At 45.0% G+C, this 25,468-nt stretch overlaps 1 protein-coding gene across 2 annotated transcripts in view; it reads right to left on the reverse strand.

The window, feature by feature from the left end:
- Window positions 1-25,468, reverse strand: part of ABL1 (ABL proto-oncogene 1, non-receptor tyrosine kinase) — a 45,411-nt gene that overhangs the window by 13,446 nt on the left and 6,497 nt on the right. Inside the window, exons 1-4 of one of the 2 annotated variants that reach the window (XM_083375308.1) lie at window positions 10,296-10,819; window positions 5,873-6,046; window positions 5,243-5,538; window positions 2,476-2,748 (exon numbers count right to left, since the gene is read on the reverse strand). In XM_083375308.1, the coding sequence (XP_083231434.1) occupies window positions 2,476-2,748; window positions 5,243-5,538; window positions 5,873-6,046; window positions 10,296-10,380 (828 nt within the window). In that variant the 5' untranslated portion in view covers window positions 10,381-10,819. Of the gene's footprint in view, window positions 1-2,475; window positions 2,749-5,242; window positions 5,539-5,872; window positions 6,047-10,295; window positions 10,820-25,468 lie in introns of those variants that run through there. The other variant, XM_083375307.1, reaches the window with a different exon arrangement.

The following is a 25,468-nucleotide window of genomic DNA, read 5'->3' on the forward strand; positions in this document are numbered from 1 at the left end:
GACACTGGACCAATGACGCCTAATCAGTCAATGAATCAGTGAAAAGATGGAGAATAAGACGATGGCCAGGTGGATGGACTCAGTTACAATGGCGATAGGGGCATTGTTGGAAGACCTGAAAGACCAAGTTGGGGACAGATCCTCCTAGAAAAAATTATCTGTGTGGTCTCTAGGAGTCAACACTGACCCGATGGCAGTCAATCAATCCATGATTTTCTATCTGACAAGCCATATAAGTCCACACAAGGCAAGGCAAGAAACAACGGATGGAAACTAACCAAGGAGAGAACCAATCTAGAAACAATGAGGAATTTCCTAACAGTTAGAACAATCCATCAGGGGAAGAAGGGCTTGCCTCCAGCAGTTGGGGGTGCTCCATCATTGGAGGCTTTCAAAAAGAGACTGGACAGCCCTTTGTCTGGAAGGGTACAGGGTCTCCTGTCTTGGGCAGAGAGTGGGACTAGAGGACCTCTAAGGTTCCTTCCATCTCTGTTCTTCTGTGTTCTAGGTTCTAGGTCCCAGATACATTCCAGTGCTGGGATGGATGGAAGAGAACAGAAGAAGACAAGTGGCAAGAAGTTGGAGGGTCTCAGGTGCGATGGTGATGTGGCTACCACAGGGAGACTTGAAAGAACAGACTAGGGATAAGGGATTCTCTTTTTAGTCACTAGGAGAAAGTGGCTTGATGCCATTATAATCAAACCATCCAAAGTGACAGGGGAGAGAGAAAATGTGAAAAGATGAGTAATCTAAGTGTTAGGTAGCTGGGTGCCAGAGGGAAAACAGGACTGCCTTGAAAAACAAGAACCTGGTGTAACATTATTTTACGCGCTCCTCGTTTTTTTTTTCTCCAGGGACAATTCGGCAAACTTGGTAAGTCAACAGCAGCCCAGGAAACCTGGTTTCATTCCTACATCTGGGCACCTTTCAGCTTCTACGTCAGAGTAATCATTAAGGCTTCTTGATATATTGTGCGGGAAGATGCAGGAAAGACAGATATTGAAATAAAGTGGTTTTTAAAGCCATTTCTGCTCTATCGCCCGTCATCCCTTTGCCTGGGGGAAATAGATGCTTTCCTAGAGGCGCAGCTTCAGTGGAAGAGATAAAAAGCCGTGATGAATGCAGAGCTTGTCTCTGGTGGCCAGGCGACAACTGGAGGCAATTTGGAGCAATAAAGAGATTGGCCAGATTTAATGCCAGGAAACCAAGTGTAGTCCTCAACTTACGATCACAATGAGCCCAACATTTCTGTTGCTGGGCGGCAGTTGGCTAAAGGAGTGTTGCCCCATTGCCATGGTTGTTAAGGAAATCGCTGCAGTGGTTAAGTTAGTAACGGGTTGTTAAGTGAATCTTAAAATCCCCATTGTTGGTTGAGTTGGCGCTTCTTCTAGCATTAGCCAAAATTCCCAATTAATAACACTAGGTGGCGGTATTTCCCCACTGTTAATTTCAAACGGATTTCGGATTAAGGTTTGGTTGGGACCTTCTCGGTGGTGGCTTCTTGTACTTAGAATAGAGCTGGAAGGGACCTTGGAGGTCTTCTAGTCCAGCCCGCCGCTCGAGCAGAAGAACCTATACCATTTCAGACCAGTGTGAATTTATTTCTGATTTCTTTTTTAAACTTGATTGGCTTAATTTTGGAGAAGATCCAAATTCTCTCAAGTTCCTTCCTTCCTGTTACCGTTTTTAAAACAGGAAGGAAGGAACTCGGATTTGGATCTTCCCAAAACTTAAGTGAAAAAGGAAATCAGAAATAAATTCACAAGAACGAGAATCTACCACCTGAGTTCCCACTCAAGCCTTTAATTCTACATCCATTAAAAATTAAAAGTCAGTTACTGACTTCACAACTGCGGGATTCGCTTAAGAAGTGGGGTGAGAAAGGTCGTTATATGGGGCCAAACTCACTTAAGGACTGCCCTGCTTGGCAAGGGGAAACTTGAGCTCAACTGCGGTCTGTCGGTCAAGGAACACCTTGTATTCCCAAAAACATTTTGATGGGTTGAATAAGCTCAAATATTCCTCTTTCAGTTCCGTGTTTTCTGCAGCGAAGCAATTCCCAGCTGATGGGAGGAACTGCTCCTGCTTTCCAAGTGCAAAATCAATCTCTCTCTCTCTCTCTTTTTTTTTTATTGATCATATTTTGTGGTTGCTCACACCCACAACCCAGGCCGGAGTATGAAAGAGGACCCAGCCATTAAAAACAGCTTGAGATCCGTAATTCACGAGACAGGTTTCTTAAGAAAATGGCTAGGTGTTCAAAGGCTCTTTGACAAGGAAGCGAAAAGCTGTTATGCAAAATAACGATGATGACAATAATAATAATAATAATAATAATAAGAAGAAGAAGAAGAAGAAGAAGAAGAAGAAGAAGAAGCAGCGACATCTTTTAATCCATTAATTTTGGCATCTCCTAAAAGTCTGGTCATTCATAAAGGCAGTTGACGATTTAAAAGGAAGACTTGCCACTCTTACCTTGAGGGTTTTCACCGCCACGGTGAGATTGTACTTCTTCCAGATGCCTTCGTACACCTCCCCGTATTGTCCACCCCCCAGTTTGTGCTTCATGGTAATGTCCGTCCGTTCGATCTCCCACTTGTCGTAGTTTGGAGACACGCCGTAAATGGTGGGCTTGTTCCTCTTCGGGGCAGGGTAATGGAGGGTGATGATCAGGCCGTCGGCCACCGTCGAGTGGTGGTGGACCAGCTCAGCCAACGTGTTGAAGCGGCTTTCAGAAGAGACGTAAAGCTGGAGAGAAGCAAAGAGAAAGGTCTCCTGAGGTTACACTTCTACGTGAAGGTGGGGGTGACCACAACTGACCCACAAAATTTCTGCTGCTAAGCGAGACAGAGGTGAGGCTTAGACGTTCTCCAGGAGGGCCTGTCCCAAGCCTGGCCCTTCAAGTCTTCCACTGGTGTCGTCATTGCTCCTTCTGATCTTTCCTTCCGCTTTTCCCAACATTGTAAATTTCTTCAAGTTCAAAGTCATCATGGACCTCGAAAAGGGTAAGGACCCGGATTCAACGTTCGAATGCCTGCCCCACCCCCACCCCCGGGACCTGTGCACACATGACTGCATTTCAGGCACTCGTTCACGTGACTGTAATTCATTATTCTTTTGCCAGAAACCAGTGTTTATTTCCCCCTGTGTTGTCATTGCCTCCTTCTGGATGCGTCTTCAACCTCCCCACAGCGGGTCCTCAGCCCTGGGATCTCCTGGTGGTCTCCCTTCCAGCTACCAATGAGGTCGGCCCACGGGTAGCTTTCCCAGAATCAGCCAAGATCAGGCAGCTCCTAGGCAGGTTCCCCCTTATAAATAAATAAATAAATAAATAAATACAGGCCCCTCTTTGCAACCAGAAGGAACGGCTGCTCTGTTATATTATGATTAATTCAAGGCAGTCGAAACGATTATCAGTCGCCAGAAAATGCAGCCGGCCAAACACAAATCATTCATCCATACACTTGTAGCAGCAGGCTCCCGTCGTGACAAAAATCACTCTGAGAGATGAGGCACCAAAAGAAAAAAAAACAACCCAGAAACGAAGAAACAAAAGAGAAAGAAAGAAAGAAAGAAAGAAAGAAAGAAAGAAAGAAAGAAAGAAAGAAAGAAAGAAAGAAAGAAAGAAAGAGAGGGAGGGAGGGAGGGAGGGAGGGAGGGAGGGAGGGAGGGAGGGAGGGAGGGAGGAAGGAATTTACATCCCACAGTCATGCTTCTTTCCTGCATGAAAGTCACCTTAGAAGTAGTTACAATTCTTAGGTGGGGCTGACTAAAAGTAGTTCTTGACTTACAACCATTCACTTACAGACCGTTTGAAATCGCAATGGCCCTGAAACAAGGGAACTATGATCAGTTCTCACACTTACGACCGTTGCAACATCCCCAGGGTCCCGTGTCCCAAAATTCAGGTGCTGGGCAACCGGCAGGTGTTTGCAAAGGCTGCCGAACCTCGGGGTCGTGTCGTCATGGCTTGTGACCTTCGGATAAGCCTAAGGGCAAGCCGGATTTGCTTAACGACTAGGTGATCTGCTTAACACCCACAGCAAAGAAAGGCCACAGGATGAGTCATTTAATGACGGAATCCCTTAGCAATGGTAGTTGCGGTCCCACTCGCGGGCGTTAAGCGGAGGAATGTCTACATACAGCTTCTTCCTCTGTAGCTTTTCGATATGAGCCGTTGGAAAAAAAATGACCATTTGGCCTCATTTGAAATTCCTCCCCTGTTTTCCACACCTTCCTGGTCCCGATTGCCCAGCCTCCAAAAGCTGCTCCATTTTCAGCACTTGCAGTTATTAACTTGTCCGATTAAATTCATAACGGCACGATCAGGGAAGATCCTTCGGGAGCGACAGAAAAAAGCTCCACCTGATTTCTCCTGACAAATCCCAACCGGGCCCGAGATACAATATCTGTTTTATCAAACAACTTAATATTGTTTCAATCCTGCAGCGAAGTGATAATGGGGCCTCGTTTCCAGGATGGTTATTTTATTAAAAACAGAAAACCTCCAGCTGATAAGACTCTGACAAGGAGCCGGTGGAGGTTGGTGCTAATGAATTCCCATCGCCAGGTTATCTTTTCTTGAAAATTCTGATTAAAACAACTCCGGCTAAGAAAAAGACCATTAATCTTTTCCGCAAAGATCTCCCCGGCCATTTTCGTCTAGCGAGGATGGACTGTCCTCTAGTGGAAAGAGAGCGGAAAGAAGCAGCAGGCGTTCCTTTCAGCAAAATTACACAAGCTGCAGGTGGCGGGACTCACAGCCATTAGAGACGGTCCTCGACATACAATAATTCATTTTGTGACCGTTTTTCACACTTATGACCATTGCGGCATCCCCCCCCGGGGTCACGTGATCAAAATTCAGACAATTGGCAACTGACTCGTATTTACGACGGTCGCAGCTTCCCCGGGTCACCTGCTCCCCTTCTGCGACCTTCCGAGAAGGAACGTCAACGGGGGAAACCAGATCCACTTAACAACCGTGTGGCTAACTTAACGACTGCGGTGATTCACAACTGTGGCAAGGTAGGTCGTAAAATGGGGCAAAACCCACTTCACCTGCTTAGCGACAGACATTTGGGGCTCAACTGTGGTCATAAGTAGCCTGCAGAGAGTTTGAGTTGATTTTAGTCTATAAAAATAAAACCTGGAGATGCCTCCATCGGAAGCGTCCTAAACACACCAAGCCGGTCGGTCACTCGCTGTGCGCTTGTGGATGGTCAACATCAAGGACACTCACCTTGCCATCCGAGGCGGTGTTGATCCGGTAGTGGTAGACCCTCCCTTCGTATCTCAAGGATATGGACCGCTGGCCGGGACTGCTCTCACTTTCCCGTACCAAAAAGCTGCCGTTGATCCCACTGCTCAGCAGATACTCCGCCGCATTGCGGGACACCGGCCCATGGTACCACGAGTGCTTTTCCAAGCTGTTCACAGGGGTGATGTAGTTGCTGGGGACCCAGCCTTGCCCGTTCTTCGTCTGGGCTTCGCACCATTCTCCATTGTGGTTGTAACCCAAGACTCGAAGTTTCTCCCCTGCGGGTAAAGAAAAAAAAAAAACAACCCGATCACAACTCTGAGAATTGTTGAATGTGACTTGGGAGCAAGTGATTAAAAAACACAGCAAAAGAAGGGGATATTTGTAGTTTGGGGCTGAGCTGTGGGGTCCTGGGTGTTCTCTGAACGTGAGGGTTTTCTTCCAGGCGTTTCATGACCCAACTAGGCAACATCATCAGCGCTAGCGAGTGTGGCTTGCTCCCTATTTATATACAGTAGCTCTGAGCTGGGCTGTCCAAGTGGAATTCTTTCCCCCCAAAATGCCACCCTCTTCCTCCTTCCCTTCCTTCGGCTTCCCATTTTGAGGACTTACCTTTAGTGATGCTGAGTGTATTGTCCCCGCTGGCTACGAAATCGTACAAGGCCACAAAAAGATTGGGATCATTTTCGCCCGGAGCGCAAAGGAGGTTTTCTTTGGAATTCCAGCGGGCCGCTTCGCTCAGACTCTGGGGCTCAAATTCAGAGGCGACGGGACGTTGAAGCGCTTCTGGTGGGAAAGGAAAGAATGAGGAGAGAGTTCGTTTTCTCCTTTGAGGATCTGGGCTCTTGCCGCCCAGCCCACCCTCATTTCGAAAGGAAATTTCATCGGAAAAGCACAGCTGAAGAAGGAAAGGAAACGCTGCTGCAAGCCAGGAGTGAATCGGGTCTATTGTGAGGCCTGCACAATGCCACAACTGCGGGGCGTTCAGTTCCCTTCAGGTGAATTGTCTTGCATTCAGTGCCAGGGGACTGAATGGGATTCCCTGGAACAAAGAGGGATTATTGGAGAATAGGGTTCAACCAGTCTGAATGGCAACATTTCCAACATTTCTTCTCATAGACATTTTTTTCTCTTTCCCTCTCTCCTTCTCTCTCTCTCTCTCAATCTCTCTCTTTTTCCTCTCTCATTCTCTCTCTCTCTCTTTTGCTTTTTCTCAGCTCGACAAAACTGGAGGCAGAATTACTAAAACTTTGTAGGGTTTACAGTGGTCAGAAGTGGTGGGGAAGGAACTCAAAATAATTCCATCTTGATTGCAGTAGGTATAAGTTGAAGCAAAGATGGGCTTTGACTGACTTTGACCTGTATGCTGGGTTGTTTTTTTTTTTTTTAAAGTAGCTTATATTTCACTGTTTGGCGTGGTGAGTCTCTCTCTCCCCCCCGCCCCTCCCTCGCCCCTTTTAATCCATAATCAGCCACTTCAGATCTTGTAAAAGGAGCCGAACAGGCGAGAAAATATATATACTTTTTTTTTTAAAAAATCATAAATGGGAAACTCTTTCATGTCTGCTCAGATTCTAAGGCAGGAACTTAAGCATTTGTTCAACAAAGACGTTGGCTTTTCTGGCACAGCCACATCCGTAAACAGGGAATCACCATTGGGGGAGTGCAAATTGTTTGCAAAATAAGAGGTTTTTGATCCGTTCCCCCCACCCCACCCTTCAACGTTATGGAAGAACCATGAAGAGATTCCACACACACACACACACACACACACACACACACACACCCCAAAGCAAGTTTGTTTTCTCTTTTCTTTGAGAGACTATCCACCTGGTTCCTTTGCCAGGGTTTAGCAGCGGCTCCTGGGGGCCCTTTTTTCTGAACGGGGTGGGGGTGGGTGGGTGGGGTGGGTGGGTGATGCATAATACAAGCGAGGGGAGAGAGTTCGGGCGTTGCAAACTGGCCAGGATGAGCTGCCAAAATCTTTCCTTCTTCTGGCCACTCTTCTGATTCCATTTACCAGGTGGAATCAAGTGGAAAAGAGGATACAAACCAAGATTGGTGGAAGCCACAAAAGGAGAGCTTGGTTAAGTGCCCTGGATTGGTATCTTTGGAGCTAAGCCAAGTCCTTTTTGAAAGAAAGAAAGAAAGAAAGAAAGAAAGAAAGAAAGAAAGAAGGAAGGAAGGAAGGAAGGAAGGAAGGAAGGAAGGAAGGAAGGAAGGAAGGAAGGAAGGAAGGAAGTTATTTTCATTTTCCAAACTTGATGCCATCATCAGCACCGGTGATGTTACCTAGTTTGGGTAATGAAACGTCTGCAAGAAAACAACAAAGCTAAGAGGACACCAAGGACCTTCGTGAATCTATATGGAATCCCTAAATGAGATCTTAAGCAAGCTTCACGAATGCATCAAAAACCAGATGCATCTAGTTCCTTCAGAAGATCTCTTACAAATTGCGAGCCAACCAGCCTGTTGAAAGGAGCTAAGGGACCCACTTGGTCCATGTTCAAGGTCCAAGGGTATCAAACCCCAAATCCCAAACAGGGAACGTGATCCTTCTTCATCCGCTCAAACCTTTTTTGGCAATCCCTAACCACAACAGCCTCACAACTGGAAGTCGAATTTCCTGCTGTTTTATGATGATGGAAACCCAGCTCCTGGCTCTGGATAAGCACCAGAACTGTGTCCTCCAGACCATCATTCCCGGCTTCCAAAATCAACAAAGGAAAGCAATGAGTCTCGAGTAGGGTTTCTCAACTTTGGCAACTTGGAAGATGTGTGGACTTCAACTCGGCCGGCTGGGGAATTCTGGGAGTTGAAATCCATACCCCACCAAGCTGCCAAGGTTGAAAAGCCCTGCTCCAACCTTCTCCCCGGTGTTGTTATGCAGTCTCTGCCGCTTGACATTCGCCAAGTCCTGGAGATCTACAAACCAGGAACCTTGTCATAAAGTAGCTACTAAGATTCAGCCTGGTAGGCCACGGACTCTCCCTCCTTCCCATTTTCATAACGGATTTTTCTTCTTAGGATACATTACGGCTAGTTTTCGACTTATGCCCAAAATGTCTGTTGTTAAATGAGCTTTGCCCCATTTTACAAGCTTCGTTTGCCACAGCTCTTAAGCGAATTGCTGAGGTGGTTTAGTTAGTAACGTGGTTGTTAAGTGAATCTGGCTTCCCCCTTGACTTGGCTCGTCAGAAGTCGCAAAAGGGGATCACGTGATCCCCCCCCGGGACACTGCAACCGTCATAAAAACGAGTCAGTGGCCAAGCACCTGAATCTTGATCGCGTGACTATGAGGATGCTGCAACAGTCGTAAGTGGGGAAATGGTTATAAGTCCCTTTTTTCAATGCTGTTGAACTATGGTAAGCCAAGGATTACCTGGAGCTTATGGCCATTGTGACTTAATCAAAAAACAATTGTGTTATGCGAAAACCTAGCCGATATGGGAAGACAGACGTCTTCTAACATTTGAGGGGCTGCCCCAGAGAAGACGGGGTCAAATGATTATCCAAAGCACCTGAAGGCAGGACATTTTTTTTCAAGCTTTTTGGGTTTGGGGGAGGATTTTTTTTGGCCCTCTTTTGACACTCAAGCAACCACAGAGCTGACTGGTGGGAGAAAAATCACGTGGCCCTGTTTCTGCTTTTCAAAACTGACAGGCCGAGAGGGTGTGGGGGGGGAGAAACTTGGCCCTCCCTGAAGTTTGCATTTGAGTGGAGTCCAGAACTCCTGACTAATCCACCATTGAAATCCTGGAAAAACAAAAGTTATTAAGTACAATACCACGGCACAGGGGAGGGGGAAAATTTTCTCCTCAATTTGGAAAATAGAGATGGTTGCCCACTGCAGAAGTCAGGAGGCGATGAAGGGACAAGTCTGAGCGGAAAGTATGCGATGAGCTAGAACAAGCATCCAATGGCCAACATTCCCCAGAAATGCCATAATTAATATGATTAATCCTCCCCCTGGTGCAAGGCAGCCCTACAAATGTTTTCCCTCGTTCTTAACACGGATTGGGAGTTCACTCACCTAAATCCTAAATCCCACAGAATTTGCATAGATGGAAATCCGAAGGGAATGTTAAATTTAGCATGGAAAGATATGAAGCTAAAAGCAGTCATTGTCACAAACCAATTCTCCCTCCCCCACAAAAAAGCGCCTTTTTTTTGGCCAAAACCATTGCCGCCTTCTTCCCGAGATGGAACTGTGTTTAAAAATTCTTCTTGCAAAATCCAAGTGATTTCATCCTCTCTCTTTTTTTTTTTTATCCACCAAACAGATACCCAGAGGTGTATCGGAGGATTAGATTTCTCTCAGCAAGTTTCCTCAATATTCTTCAACCATACATGGAAGAGAAAACAGGCGTAACTTTTGTCGTGGACTAGAAGTTAACAGAAATCACTTGGTTTGGCCAGAAACGTTTTCCCATGTGGGATGGGGGGAGGAGGAGGAGAAGGAGGAGGAGGAGGAGGAGGAGGAGGAGGAGGAGGAGGAGTTGTTAAGGAGCAGGAGGAGAAAGAGAAGGAGAAGATAAAGAAGGGGAGGGGGAGGGGGAGGGGACGAGGAAGAGGAGGACATGGAGAAGTACCCTATCCTCTCTCACTTGAGCATGGCATGAAGATGGCCAAGGGGAAACTGAGGCAGCCAAGATCCATTGCTTATTCCATTGCTCTGTTTTCTCCTGGAAAGGGAAGGGAAGGGAAGGGAAGGGAAGGGAAGGGAAGGGAAGGGAAGGGAAGGGAAGGGAAGGGAAGGGAAGGGAGGAAGGAAGGAAGGAAGGAAGGAAGGAAGGAAGGAAGGAAGGAAGGAAGGAAGGAAGGAAGGAAGGAAGTTTGGGACAAAGACTTCGAAAGTTCCTAATTCAGCCCCGTCCCAAAAGGAGCCATTCTTCTCCAGATGCACAACAGAGTAATTTTGTAGGAGGACTTCTACTCCAGACAGGGAGACCAGCTACAGGCCTACAGCAAAACAGAGGGGGAACAAACGCCCCCCCACACACACACTTTTCAGCCACGGCAGCTCTGGACTTACCTTCCAAATAGCAGCTGGAAGAGGAGGACAGCCCTTTTTTTGACTTGCAACCGACTAATTTCAGGCAAATCTCCAACATTTTCATTGGTTAGAAAAACACCTCCAGCCCGATTGCCGCCCCCACGGTCGGTCCCCTGCTTTCTTCCTCTTCTCCCTAAACTTCCAGGCCAAAAACCCCTCTCTGCTTTTCTTTTTTTTTAAAAAAAAAAATCCACTACAAATCCAGCCTTCTGAAAACCGTTAGCTCAACGCCGACCGCCCAGTTAGGACACCGTCCATCGTGCCTCTCCCCAAAAGTTAGAAGCTGCTTCTCCTTCGCCTTACATTCTTCAGGCTTCCTTAAGCGGCTCCGGCAGAAAGAAAGGAAAAAAGAGGGGGGAGGGGAAGAAGGGGAAGTGGAGGGAGAGACAGACCGAAGTTACAGGGAGCAAAGGCTCCTAAATTTCCCCATCCCTCCGTCTGTCCGGCTGTCCATCTAGGGAGGCGCTGCTTCGCTCCTCGGTCTGATTTGCAAAGCTTGAGTTGCCAACAAAGGCCTTCCTTCATTTTCTGGCGTGACATCAGGAAGGCCTGGAACGCCCACAACACACACTTAACTCCTTAGAGTCACGGTTTGCAGAGAGCAAAAGGGTCAAGCGTGCAACTTCGGGGAGGAGAGAGAAAGACTGTTGGGAAATTCCTAGCGGGAGAAAAACATCTCTGGGTGCCCTTTGTCACCCTTCCGGATCTGCAAACGGCTGCACAAAGCCAAGTTTTATTTCAACGGGAAGTCAATCAATCAGAACAGAGCTGGAAGGGACCTTGGAGGTCTTCTAGTCCAACCCCCTGGTCAATTTCAGATAGGTAGCTGTCCAATGTTTCCTTAAAAACCTCCAGTGTTGGAGCATCCACAACTTGTTCCACTGGTTAATTGTTCTCACTGTTAGGAAGTTTCTCCTTAGTTCCAGGTTGCTTCTCTCCTTGACTAGTTTCCATCCGTTGTTTCTCGTCCTGCCTTCTGGTCCTTTGGAGAATAATTTGACACCCCCCCCTCCTCTTTGTGGCAGCCCCTCAAACATTGGAAGACTGCTATCATGTCCCCCTTAATTCCTTCTTTTCTCTAGACTGGCCATACCCAATTCCTGCAACCGTTCTTCCTATGTTTTTGTCTCCAGGCCCTTAAATCATCTTGGCTGCTCTTCTTTTCATTTTTTCCGAAGTCTCAATATCTTTTTCTTTTGGTAATGTGCTGACCAAAACTGGATACAATATTCCAGGTGTGGCCTTACTAAAGCGGTAGTAACACCTCAGGTGATTTTGATTCTATGACTCTTGTTTAGACAACCAAGCTTTTCCTGGCTGCTGCTGCTGCTGGCTCAGGGATAAGTGATCCCAAAGGTGCTTTCTCCAAAAGGCAACGGGACTTCCTTGGCTGTTTTTATTTCCCCTTGAAAATGTTTCCTTTCTCATCTTAGAAGCTTCTTCAGTTGAAGGAAAGGAAAGGAAAGGAAAGGAAAGGAAAGGAAAGGAAAGGAAAGGAAAGGAAAGGAAAGGAAAGGAAAGGAAAGGAAAGGAAAGGAAAGGAAAGGAAAGGAAAGGAAGGGAAGGGAAGGAAGGGAAGGGAAGGGAAGGGAAGGGAAGGGAAGGGAAGGGAAAGGAAGGGAAAGGAAAGGAAAGGAAAGGAAAGGAAAGGAAAGGAAAGGAAAGGAAAGGAAAGGAAAGGAAAGGAAAGGAAGGGAAGGGAAGGGAAGGGAAGGGAAGGGAAGGGAAGGGAAGGGAAGGGAAGGGAAGGGAAGGGAAGGGAAGGAAAGGAAAGGAAAGGAAGGAAAGGAAAGGAAAGGAAAGGAAAGGAAAGAGAAAAGTCAATAATGGGCTACTGTTGCTTCATTTTCCAACAGACCTTCATAGTCTTTTTTCCCAGCTGAGTTTTTCTTTGTTTTCAGAGAATTCAGGAAGGAAGGAAGGGTCACTTTGCACAGAACGCCAGAACGAAGCAGCAGCTATTTTATCTGACAATGGCAGGAAGGAATTCCTGTTTAGACAGCCGTCCAGCCATCTGACATCTATTGCTTTTGTTTGCACTGGGTTTTGTCCCTCGTTTCTAAGCTTTTGATCCAGCCCTCAAACTAGAACCACATCCCCTTGCAAGCCTGGCTGACTTTCACCTTCTTAGTCCGAAGTGGCTCAAGGGATCTTGGATCAGTGGAACGACCTGCCTCCAGAAGTTGTGGGTGCTTCGTCACTGGAGGTTTTGAAGAAAAGAGTGGACAACCATTTGTCCGGAATGGGATACCATCTCCTGCTTCAGCAGGGGGCTGGACTAGAAGACCTCTGAGGTCCCTTCCAACTCTGGTATTCTGAATTCTGATCCAGAACTGTCTCACAGAGACGAGCTACTCCAGATGTTCCCAGAAGGAGAAGAATGGGGAGAGGAAGAGGAGACGTCCAAGAGGAAAATACAGGGACTATACTTTCGACATTCTCACCGTGATTTTCTCTGAGTGAATTAAAACTCACTTAAGTTTGAGCATCTTTTCTGCTGGAGATATTTAAAGAGAAGATGGATGGATGGTCAGAGAGACTCTGCAGGCAATCCTCAACTTCCAACCATTTGTTTTGAGAGGGTAGTGTGTGTGTATCTATTTTCACACATTTCGACTACAGAAACCCGAGGATTATTAGCCGGTGCCTTGATCTGCTGTGGCATTTAAGATGGGGATAATTCCTTATGGGTCAATTTCCTCTCAGGATTTGAACCAGGAATTTGGAATTTCTACTGTAACGGCTGGCCAATGGTGGCTCTCCAACACCTTCATTTGGTGGCACCCGGTACCAACTGTAGGGGCCGTGGTGCTCTCTGAGCTTGGTGGCTTTCTTGTGGACATTTCTTGGCCAAACTAGGTAACATCATCAGTGCTACGGCAACATCAAAAGTAGCATTGAGGATATTACCTAGTTCGATCATGAAATCTCTACAAGAAAGCCACCAAGCTCAGAGGGCACCACAGTCCTCCTCCTCCTCCTCCTCCACCCCACTCCCTTCTAGCACTGATGATGTTACCCAGTTGGGTCGTGAAACATCTCCAGGAAAAGCACCAAGCTCAAAGAGAACCAAGGACCAGTTCAACCCTGAGCTACAAATATTCTCTTCTACCTTGTACCAAAGACCCACTTTTAATTTTTGCCCTGTAAAACTTCCAAATAATTAAAGAGAGAGAAGGGGGGACCCAAATTCCTCTCCTTACCATCAGGCTGAGATGAATTAAACCCCCCCCCCAAATCAGAACCCATCCCACTTCTGGAAGGAAAGCCACCATTCCAGGCATCCGGAAGGAGCCACTGTCTGCTCTGTCAGGACAGAACTGACTAATCCATTCCTCGATAAGCAGAGTTGAGCATCAAGGGTGGGGGGTGGGGGAGAGGCAGCAAAGCAGAAGAGAGCCCAAGATTACGTAACCAGGGTCTCTGGGCCGCCTAGCCATGAAAACACTTCTGGGAAATTGCAGTGTGGCTGTGCTCGGAGGAATTGTCACGAGAGCACAGCCTTGGAACGGAGTCCTCCTCCTTAAAGTTCTTCTGCTTGCTTGTAACTAGAGGAGGCCCGTCTCCAGCCGCCCAGCTGCAGGATTCCAGAAAGAATTCCAGTGGAATTACTAAATGGGATTGCTAAACGCCACCCCCACCCCGCATGCCGTTACCCCTCGAGATCGTCAAGCAACAAGGTTAACACACTTGAAGCCAAAGGACTCAGAATGAGTCAGAGAAAGTTATTTGAACAGCCTTTCTAGATACCAGCCCAACTTTTTTTTCTCCTTCTTCTTCTCCTCCCTCCTTTCTCTTTCTCCCCATCTTCTCCTTCTTTCCTTCTCCCTTTCTTCTCCTTTTCCATCTCCCCTTCTCCTTCTTCACTTTTCCTTCTCCCCATCTCAGATCTAAGAGAATATGCAAGCCGACGTTATCGGTGGAAGCTCCATCAAACTCAACTGTCTACTCCCAAGAGAGGTGAAGCAGATGGCTTGATGGGCCCGCTTCCAACATCTAGGAGATGACCAGTGCCATGGGGACACAACCCAGGTCATGCTCAACCTCATCTTTGAAAGAATGAAGGTCCCAAAGCAGAAAACACATGTTGGCAAGCACGCCCTTCAACTGCAGACACAATCATGATCTCATTTAGGCACCAGCAAGTGTGTTTTCTATCGTAACATGCTGCTTGGAGGTTATGTGAAAAACCTCTCGCTAAAGTCAAATAAATACCACTTGTATTTGGGGAAGGAAACTATTTGTGGTGGGGGGAAACAATCTGGGAGAGGAGGAGACAGAAAGCCAAAGGAGAAAGGCACAACCTGGTAGTCTTAAGCAGGAAAAGATGGGTCCAAATCCAGGCTAATGTAACACAGTTGCTGGATTCACACAATGTACAGCCCACAAAGAAATCTTACAATGCTAAAACATCCATGTCGCTCTTCCTAAAGCATTACTAAAGCCTATTTGACCATGGTATTACAATCCAGGTTCAGGCTGGGTTAGGGTCACCCAGATGAAAGCTGTAACCTTTATCTCGGTATCGATGCAAAAACAGCAACTCCATTTTACTCTCTGAATAAAATCCAAACTTTACAACAGGGTGCAATGCACTGAACAGCCATTAGATGGCGGCAAAATTTAGAACTTTTCTGTAGCTCTCTGACACCATCTAGTGTTGCTCTGGAAGTTTGCGATGCAGATAAAGTAAGTGAATCACTGCAGTTGTTAGTAACCTGGCTGTTAAGTGAATAGGGTTTCCACCATTGACTTAGCTGGTCAGAAGTCCACAAAAGGGGATCGCATGACTTTGGGACACCGCAACGGTCATAAGTATCACAATAAGCCTTGGCTTTGTTGAAATAAGGGAAAATAAATACAATGTACAGGCACCAGCACAGCAGCCCTCTATGTCTAAAAAAGTTGGGAGAATTCAAAGTATTTGCAACATATGACTTTGGTTTTAATTCATTATCTCCATGCATTTATTTTAAGCCCAGTTAGCAAGTATGTTGCCTGGAGCCATCTTGCGAGCGTTGGAGATGCGAAATAAAAAGAAATAAACCAGTAAATCATCCATCTGCCAGCCCGAGAAAGTATCCAAAGTAGAAAACTTTTTCCAAATGCAGCGGAGAGGAAAGAGTTAATGGTTCTATAAAAGAGGAACAGGCCTGGAAGATCAAATTGCATCCGAATGGAGAAAAGAAAAGAAAAGAAAAAGCCAGGAATTTTTTTTCCAGAACTGGAAGTGAGTTGAACTAGGAGGAGTTAAGATTCCTCCGAAATTGTTTCTAGGGTTGCTAGAAGAAACTGGGGGGGGGGGGGAAACTTGGCACATTTTAAGCTAAAAAGTATAGAGGTGGTCCTTGACTAACAACAGCTTGTTCAGTGACCGTTCAAAGTTACAACGGCACTGAAAAAAGTGACTTATGACCATTTTCACACTTACGACTGCTGCACTCAATGGGGAAGCCGGGTTCACTTAACAACCGTGTTACAAATTTACCAGCTGCAGTGATTCACTTAACAGTAGTGGCAAGAAAAGTCGTAAAACGGGGCAAAACTCACTTAAGAGATTTCTCAGTTCGCAAGGCAAATTCATAAATGCATTGTGTCATCCCTCGTCCGTCCTTCCTTCCCTTCACTAGATTAGACAAACCGAGTTCCTGCGACCGACCGTTCTTCACAGCTTTGAGCCCCCTTAACCGTCTTTGTGGCTCTTCTCTGCAACCTCTGGTTTTTCCTCATTATTATTATTATTATTATTATTATTATTATTATTATTATTATTATTATTATTGTTATTATTATTATTATTATTAATTATTACATCCTAAAAAGGAGAGAAGCCGGAGAGCACACCCCAGGCTTTGCTAAGTGCCAAACGGCAAAGCAAAAAGCTTTCCAGGCACAAACGTTTGCCTCGTTTTACGACCTTCTTTCCCACAGTTGTTAAGTCAATCACTGCAGTTGGTAAATGAGTGACACAGAATGTTGGGTGAACGTGGCTCACCCCACCCCCCACCCGGCTCGGCTTGTCGGAAGGACGCAAAAGGAGATCATGTGACACAACAGCCAAGCACGCACACTCACTTCGGACAAATGTTTTTTCCAATTCGGATGCCACAAGGAAGAGACGCTCACACCCACACACGTGCTCCCCTTTCTTCCTAAGCGGCAGCAAAGCATCCGAGATGCGTGACCTACTTAAAAATGCTTTCCAGTAACACAGTTGTGTTGAAAGGCAACGTGTTAAGTGAAACCAGCCTGGCTGGAAAATGCTGGAGTGACTTTACGGCAACGTTGGCAACGTCGGTCTAACATTTCGCTTCTCCGGGACTGGCCTCCCAGCCGGCTTTTTCTATGTAATTAGTCCTCGGCTTACAACCGTCCAAAGTGACAACAGCAATGGAAAAAGGGACTTAGGGCTGTTGTTTCACATTTACGACCATGGCAGCAGCATCCCCCATGGCCAAATGGATCCAAATTCGGGCACTTGGCAACCGGTTTGTATTTATGACCGTCGCCATGTCCCAAGGTCACGTGACCTGTTTCGCTGCCCCGTCGGTTTGAGTTTGGAGAAAGAATTTAAGCTTTAGATCAAAATATTAATATCTTCTGCAAAAAAAAACCAGAGATGTGAGATTAGAAATTGTAGCAAAGTTTAGGCATCAGAGCAGATTTGACTGGTCTGCTGTGTTCGGCTGGAGGGATAAATAAATTAGCTTGCACAAGAGTTAGAATGGAAAAACAATGGCCATAATAATTACAAAATAACCTACCCCCAGGAAAAAGCAGAGCGGTGTTTCCATAAAATATTGAAACATTAAAAAATGTAATAATGTTGAACAAATATATTTCTGCTGGTCTAGCTGGTTGACTGTTTCCATTTTATTTGGTTTTACTGTATATGTTTCTATTTTCATGGCATATTTAGTGTGTTTTATTGTACCACCCAGAGAGTTACAACTATTGAGCAGCTTTAAAATGTTTCATAAATAAAATTCAGGTGGTTAAAAACATATTCTGTCTTCTGAATTTTAAAACCCCTTGCTACCCTCCAAAGGGATTCTTACAATAGTTACAACCATGGGGGGGGGAGGAGGAGGAGAATGACTGTGGAGTCCTTGGTGCTCTCTGAGCATTAAATAAATGAGATTAAATTGAATGGAGGGAGGGAGGGAGGGAAGGAAGGAAGGAAGGAAGGAAGGAAGGAAGGAAGGAAGGAAGGAAAAACCTTCTGAGGGTAATAAACCTCAACTATTGCCATTCCTATAACATCTATCTACCCAATATTTATTTATTTAGAAAACGTATATGCCACATCTTAAATATCTCTGGCTGGCTAATAACCATACATAGAAACCACATTAAAGACCAATACAAAACAGTAGAGAAAGCCCTCATGAAGAACATGAAATATTTCTCCTTAGAAATAAACAGCAAAAATCTTGCTAGAAGGACTACTCAAATAATACCTGGAGTGAAGATCCCAACCCCTTCCTAAAGCCACAAAAAGCAAATCACATTCCATAAATTCAGGACGATTTTACTCTGCTGGAGATGTTGCGGCACCAGCCACAGGCGCAACCACGGCAATTGCCAATGCGCTCCCTTCTAAAGATCTTCTGCTTCTCTCGTTCCCCACCCCCGCCGCCACTTCCTTCCTCCAGTCTAGCCATTTCCGAAGAACTTCGGCCGTTTTATTTGGTCATCACGAATTGTCCGTGGGTTTTGAGTGTGAAACTCTCCAGCAAATCCTGCAGTTGGGGTGCAGTGCGGTTTTTATCAAGGCTTTCAACCGCCCTTGGCCGAGATGGTTTTATCCAACTCTGGAAGGGAGATCTTTGGATAGAACGATAGAGAAGACGCCCAAATCCCTCTCTGGACCAAGGGTGGGTTTCTGAGCCAAAGAGACAAGGTAGTTCCAATGAAGGAGAATGAAGGAGGTAAGACAACAGCCACAAGTCCTTTTGCAGCTCTCCACCTCTGGTGTTCGACCAAGACATGCTTGCTATGCATCTACCAGTCAGTTTTATAGCTGATTTTTACCCCCTCTGATCGCTACTTCACAGTCACACTCTCCCAGATAAAAAGATTGCAAATCATCATCATCTTTACATCAAATTTAACTACCCACTCCTAAGCATTGAGAAGTACAGATTACGTACAAAAGAAAATGGTTATTGATTACTACACTGTCAATAACAAAGTATCCAATTCCCTTTTAAAGAATGAAAGAACACTAAGGAAACATTTGTTGATTGAACAGGTTGCAATTTGCAATAAAAAAAGAACAGGGATCCATAAATATTTCTCTTTCACAGTACAAGGATCCATCAATGCAACTTTGTAACAGCAAAAATAAAAACACCAAATCCATCAGGACATAATAATCCATAAATGCAACTTTGCAAGAGCAAGGATAAAACACGGCATCCATCAGAATCCTGAATTAAAACTGCAGCTCTCCGTTAATCAACCAAAGCAGAAAAACTTTGCAGCCTTCACAAAGCAAATGCATCCAATTTTGGTGAGAATAAAATCAGAACTGAACAAGGAACTGAAGGCGCAGGCTCCAACACACACTCCTGCAGATCCCAAAAACCCAAATGAAATTAGAAGGCAATTTCACAGAATCATCAATAAAGAAATATATCTGTAGCTCAGGGTTGAAATGTGGGGTCCTTGGTGCTCTCTGAGCTTGCTTGCTTTCTTGCAGACGTTTCATTACCAAACGAGGTAACACCATCAGTGTTCATAGGGGGTGGGATCTGTGGAGAGGAGGAGGAGGAGGAGGAGGAGGAGGAGGAGGAGGAGGAGGAGGAGGAGGAGGAGGAGGAGGAGAACGACTGTGGAGTCCTTGGTACCTTCTGTTGTCTCTTCCCACAAACCTCGCAGAGGAGACAGACCCCATGCCACTGAGCTCAAACATCCTGCCACTTCTTAAGGCTGTTGTTGCTTATTTGTCCATTCCCAATTTGTGCAAAACCCCACTGAAATCTTGGCGCGATGGACGTCACCGCTATCCCCAAATCCCAAGCGTGAAATTGCCCCCCAAAGGATGCAAACGTAGGTTTTCTTTCTTTTACAGCCTTTGATACTTGCTAAAACTCAAGGATCTGATTTTCTGTCATCAGAGGTTTTTAAGCCAGGGATGAATTGCCTCCTCTTGATGACCCCAGAATACAAATACATCCATTAAGATGATTCATAGATTGGCTCTTGATATGCAAACGGATGCGTAAGCTGCTTTCCTTCAAAGTAAATATATATATATATATATATATATATATATATATATATATATATATATATATATATATATTACGCAAACCATTGTCTGAAAGCCAAATGAGCCTGCTCTGAGACAAGGGAAGGCTTCCAGCGGCACCTAGCAGAAAGCAAACCTTTGATTAACTCTGCACAGGTGGCAAAAAGAATGAAAATGAATGGAAGGAAGGAAGGAAGGAAGGAAGGAAGGAAGGAAGGAGGGAGGGAGGGAGGGAGGGAGGGAGGGAAAAAGAAGGAAAGGCACATCAACTAAACCGAAATCTGCAAAAAAAAAAAAACAACCTGCAAAATTCTATCCAGATGTTGGGCTTCATAAACCAGAAATTCAACTTTAAGTCCTTTTCATAATTAATCTGTTGAACTTTGGAACAGCTTCTTCAGTAAAGATGACTAATTCTAAATTCCTAGAATATAAGTATCATCCTTTTTTGGGGGTGGGTGGGTGTTTGCCACTCAAAACAAACAAACAAACACACAAACCCATCACATACACACACCAGCTAGGTTTTGACCATCCTGCTACAAATGTTATTTGTTACTGCTAAGTTTGTAAGCCGCCCTGAGTCTTCGGAGAAGGGCGGGATATAAATGGAATTAAAATAAATAAAATATTTTAGGGCTGCTTCTTTTCAAACAAACCTACTTTTTCTTCTTCTTCTCTTTTTGGAAGAGTGCCCTCCAGTGGTGAAAAGGAAGAATTGTCGGCATCCCAGGGTCATGTGATTTCCAGTTGTGTCCTCCCCAGATGACGTCCCACACGCAAAGTCTACAAGGGAGCCAGATTTGCCTAACCATCAGGAGGGATTGTTAACAACCGCAAGGATTCGCTTAATAACCGTGGTGGGAAAAGGATTGCGTAACAAACTTTACAACTATCCTGCACGGCAACAGAAATTGCGGTCCCAATTGTGGATGCGGTCATAAGTTGAGGTCTAGCTGTTCTTTGCAGTTTGCAGCCTTGTCCTGATGGCCTCTGGATGCGAAAGACCAAAACTTCATCACTTCAAGCCAGCAGGATGGTGAACAAGCCTAGGCAGATCCTATAAAGGTTCTCCCAACACAATTGGGACAACACAGTTAGCAAGCTGGACCCATGTTCCCCAGCAGAAATTCCCAGGTTCCTGACGTGGCTTAGCAAGATTCAAGACTTGTGCTCCACTTAAGACAGGGGTCGTCAAACTTGGCCCTTTTATGACTTCTGGACTTCAACTCCCAGAATTCCTCAGCCAGGCACGCATTTTGGAAGTGAAGTTTGCAGAGGAAAAAGACGCAGCTGCTTTCAAAAGCTACAGGGAAATTTGAAGTCCTACAACATATCCAAACACCTAAAATGCTGTAATCACCCTAGTCAACATGCATTTGTTTTCTACCAATTTGAAACGAATCCAAAGCAAACGGGAGGGTTTTAAAACAAGACCAGCTTCCCTCCAGACGTTGTGGGTGCTCCGAGGCTTTTAAGAAGAGACTGGACAGCCATTCCTCTGAATGCTTGAGCAGGGGGCTGGACTAGAAGACCTCCAAGGCCCCTTCCAACTCTGTTATACTGCATTTTGAGCGGGATAAAGAGAGCATTTTGGCCTATTCCATCAAAGGATACTATCACTTCTCCGAAGCTGCTGTTTTGAGAAAGTCAACAGTCTCCTTCCAAAAGTGACCGTCTAACTCTTTTGAGGAGCTCTGCATTCATGGAAATTAGCCATTCCGGGTCTTCTAACTCTTTTTTTAAAAATGGAAATTAATTGCACACCATTCCATGAAGTTATTTCATTTGCATGCCGGTCTTCTTCTTCTTTTTCTTTCTTTCTTTTTTAAAAAAGTTTTTCTTTTCTTCTTTTCCTTCTTTCTGGGCTGCTGTTCATTTATTCCAATCTGCTGCACATTCCCGCAGCAAGGTTATTAGCTCTTTTGCTAATGGCTGCCAGGACTCATTTAATTCTGCTTAATGAATGTATGTCTGAGCAGCGGAACCTATTATGTAGAGCTTAATAAAAGTTGGGAATGAATTTCCCCCAAATTTATGACTACAGGCTGCTGCTTTGAGATAAAATACATGGTAATTGCTTGGAAGAAACCAGGCAGGGGAATGATTAAAAACAACAACAACAAAAAAAACCTACCACCAAGATGGGTGGGTGGCGGGTGAGGAACGTACCCAAGCCCCCCAAAATTTCCATTGCTAAGCAAGACAGAGGCTACGTGAATTTTGCCATGTTTTACAAACTTTCTTTCTGAAGTGAATCCCTGCAGTTGTTAAGTGAGCAACATGGTCGTTAAATGAATCCGGCTTCCCCACTGAGTTTGCTTGTCAGAAGGTCGCAAAAGGGGATCACACGACCCCAGGACTCGGCGACCATCATAAGTATCAACCAGTTGCCAAGGGTCTGAATTTTGATCACGTGGCCAGGGGGATGCTGCAACGGTCGTTAAGTGTGAAAAACGGTCCCAAGTCCCTTTTTTTTAGTGCCATTTGAACTTTGAACAGTCACCAAATGGACGGTTGTAAGTTGAGGACTTCCTGTGAATGTGAGAATTGGTGTTTCTCTAAGCATCTCCATAGATGTTTCTCCACGGACATTTCTTCAAGGCAACAGGTTGTTTTCGGCCTCTCAGCTACTTCCATCATCTCGCCCCACCATCCGTCCATTGTTTCCGAGTGTCTCAGAGTCTTTCCATGTTTACATTCCAAAAACTCCTTTTCCTAACCACAAAACTCCCTCCTCACAAAGACGTCACACAACACCTCTTGACTGCTCCCTTGACTCACTTCTGGGCTCGGTTGGTGACACACGGACTCGGCGACGTGACTCAGAAGCAACTCAGCACCTTCTGAGACGCATCTCCAAACTCAGCTTCCTAATTTGGAAGAGAGTTCAGCAGACTGACAAGAGTCGGAAGGGACCCTGGAGGTCTTCTAGTCCAACCCTCATTAAGTACATGCCAGTTTCCAAGCTTCTGAACTTGGATCACATGACCAAGGGGATGCCGCAACGTTTCGCGTGATAAAATGGTCACCGTTCACGTTTTTCCCGTGCCGTTGTTAAATGAGTCAGCTATTTCTCTCAGCAAAGCATTAGCACATTCAGGCAAGAAAGCAGATAGGTAGATATATTTAGACACAATAATAATTATAGATCACAAAACTCCCCCAATGTCTTCTGTCAGCCAGGAGCTAAATGTCAAAGCTGGAACAGAAGTGCGGTGGGGGGGGGAATACAATTCTGGGGGGGGGAATTCACCCAAACCCAGCCAATTATTTTCCCCTGGGTCTGCTCCACTTACAGATCCTCCTTCCTATCTATCGAGATTTGCATCCACCTCCAGACAAGTCAAAATTGCTGCCTCCGCCTCTGATCATCTGTACTTTTTTTTTGCAAAAGCTCTAAATTCCTCCACTGCCTTTTGATTCCTTCAATGCGGCACCCAGGGATGCTATTATTAGTAAAAATAAAAAAATTTAAAAAAGGAAAAACACAATCTGCTTGTCTTCCGTAAATATACTATCGCCAACCCCTCCCCTCAAAAAAATAAAAAATAAAAATAAAATAAGGTGGAGAACTGGGAACAAGGTGGAAAGAGATTAAAGAGGGAGAACTCAACGCACTTCATCAAGTGGTTTTCCATCCTAGGCAGACATTTTGTGAGTCTGCCTACGAAACAATCCCCTGCCCGTCAGGCCTAGGCAAAAAAGAAAGAAAAAAGAAAGTCGGTTGCCTTGAAGACGGAAGGGGTAGCAGGCAGAACAGATGGTTATTCGCTGCTCTCTCTCTCCCTTTTCAAGTTTCAAAACAGCCCCTAATTAAGTCACTTAAAGGAGATCTAATTAGGTGCTGTCGGGAGACGTAGCCATTATCAAGACATTTCAAAAACAGGCAGAAAAAAGGGGGGGTGCATTATCAGAAAGGAATTTTTAATAGCTTCAGTTATACCCCCAACTGCTTCAGAATATTCAATCTTCTTTTTAAATTCTAAATGAATTCTGAATAGTCCAAAGCTCGATTTAAAAAAAAAAAAACAGTCAGGGGAGTAAATGAAATTGAGGACAATCACGCGAGGACCTGTCACAAGTCATGACCGTAATTGGCAGGCTCCACGATAGGTTATAAGCTGAGGACTATCTGTATTAATTTTAAGCAGTGCTTCCTATTAACTTAAGGGGCAAAAGTTAATCAAATAAACGCCAAGGATCGGCTATCACAAAGGCATTTCAAAAGCCGAAAGCATCCTTTTCACACTGTCACAAACAGGAAATTCTTTATTTTCTTCCAGCAACAGAAAATAAGAAGAAAAGATCTCCTTTTTTAAAAAAAAAATCCATTTCTTACAATCCAGCTGTTTTTTATTTATTCATTATTGTTATTATTATTTATGAAACTGGCATACCAGCCGACTCCCAGTGAAGTGACTCTGGGCGGTTGAGAAATTGTTTTTTTTTTTCTTTAAAAAAAAAGAAGAAAGAAAACAAGAAAAGAACATTTTATTTATCTTCAATTGAGTGGGTAGCTGACAATACAGAAAACAGAATAGAATAAAAACAATATAAGACAGTGGGGGGGGGGGAAGAAATGCCCCGGAGGCTGCAAAAAAACACAATTTTTCCATCATGTCAGGCTTTTGCAATTTATTGGCAGGTTTAAGACTGGGAGCCCTGCAAACTCCACCAAGGATTGTCTTAGTAAGAAAAAAAATGTTTTCCACAAATGTAAGTCACAGAGCAGACCCAAAGATAAGAAAGAAGAGAAAGCAGTCACAAACCCTGTTTCCGATTAAGGCATCTTTTTGGCCCAGTTAACTCCATATTTACTGCTTTACTTGTGAGTGCAATGCAGAGGAAGCAAATGGCTAAGATGTTAGGGACCCCCAAGGACATAGAATAATACGGTTGGAAGGGACCTTGGAGGTCTTCTAGACCTACCTTCTCTGCATGCCAGGAGATCCTATACTATTCTGGAGAAATGGCTGTCCAGTCTCTTCTTGAAAACCTCTAGTAAAATCTTGGCCAAAGTATCCAAAAATGACCTCTAGTGGTCAGTCAAAATATTTTGAATTTTTTTCAGAGAAAGAAAGAAAGAAAGAAAGAAAGAAAGAAAGAAAGAAAGAAAGAAAGAAAGAAAGAAAGAAAGAAAGAAAAAGAAGGGAGGGAGGGAGGGAGGGAGGGAGGGAGAAGGAAGGAGGGAGGGAAAGGAAGGAAGGAAGGGAGATGGGATTGAGAAGGAAGGAAGGAAGGAAGGAAGGAAGGAAGGAAGGAAGGAAGGAAGGAAGGAAGGAAGGAAGGAAGGAAATATTTCAAAAATAATCAGAGTTGACTTCAAGATCAAGCAATTATGGGAGTTTCCAAAATTAGTCCTTCCAATTTTCCAAAAAAGCTGACCTAAAGTGTGCCAACCCTTTTGTGGTCAGGGGCTGCCACAAAGACATCTTCTCACTCTGGATGTGTGCAGACCCCTCCTGCCACCCTGTGGTCAGTTTCACACCCAACACAAACACACCAGCTCAGCTGGAAAGCAGAGGGATGCTGGAAACACCCCGGCCAGCAAGCCAAATTTCTCAGCCCAAATCTGCAATAGGGGCCGTCCTTGACTTACGACTTCAGGTGGGAGCAGATATTTTCATTGCTAAGCAAGGCAGTTAACTGATCTGTCTGCCATTTTACAACTTTTTTTTCTTTTTTTTCCTTTTGGCCAGGGTTCTTAAGCAAATGGCCGTCAAGCGAGTGATGCTAATGGACCAATTATGAGAAACGACAAGATTTGAGAGGAGCTGCAAAGATACGCCTGACGTTAAAATTTCTGCAGGGCCTCTTCCTAATTCTATGCTTTGGGATCCTCCTGTTTCTCCTCTTGCATTTTGCTTAAGCTGTTCTGTTCAGGTAGTCCTCA

The sequence above is a fragment of the Vipera ursinii genome (assembly GCF_947247035.1).
Source record: "Vipera ursinii genome assembly, chromosome: 16".
In the NCBI taxonomy this organism is placed as follows: Eukaryota; Metazoa; Chordata; class Lepidosauria; order Squamata; family Viperidae; genus Vipera; species Vipera ursinii.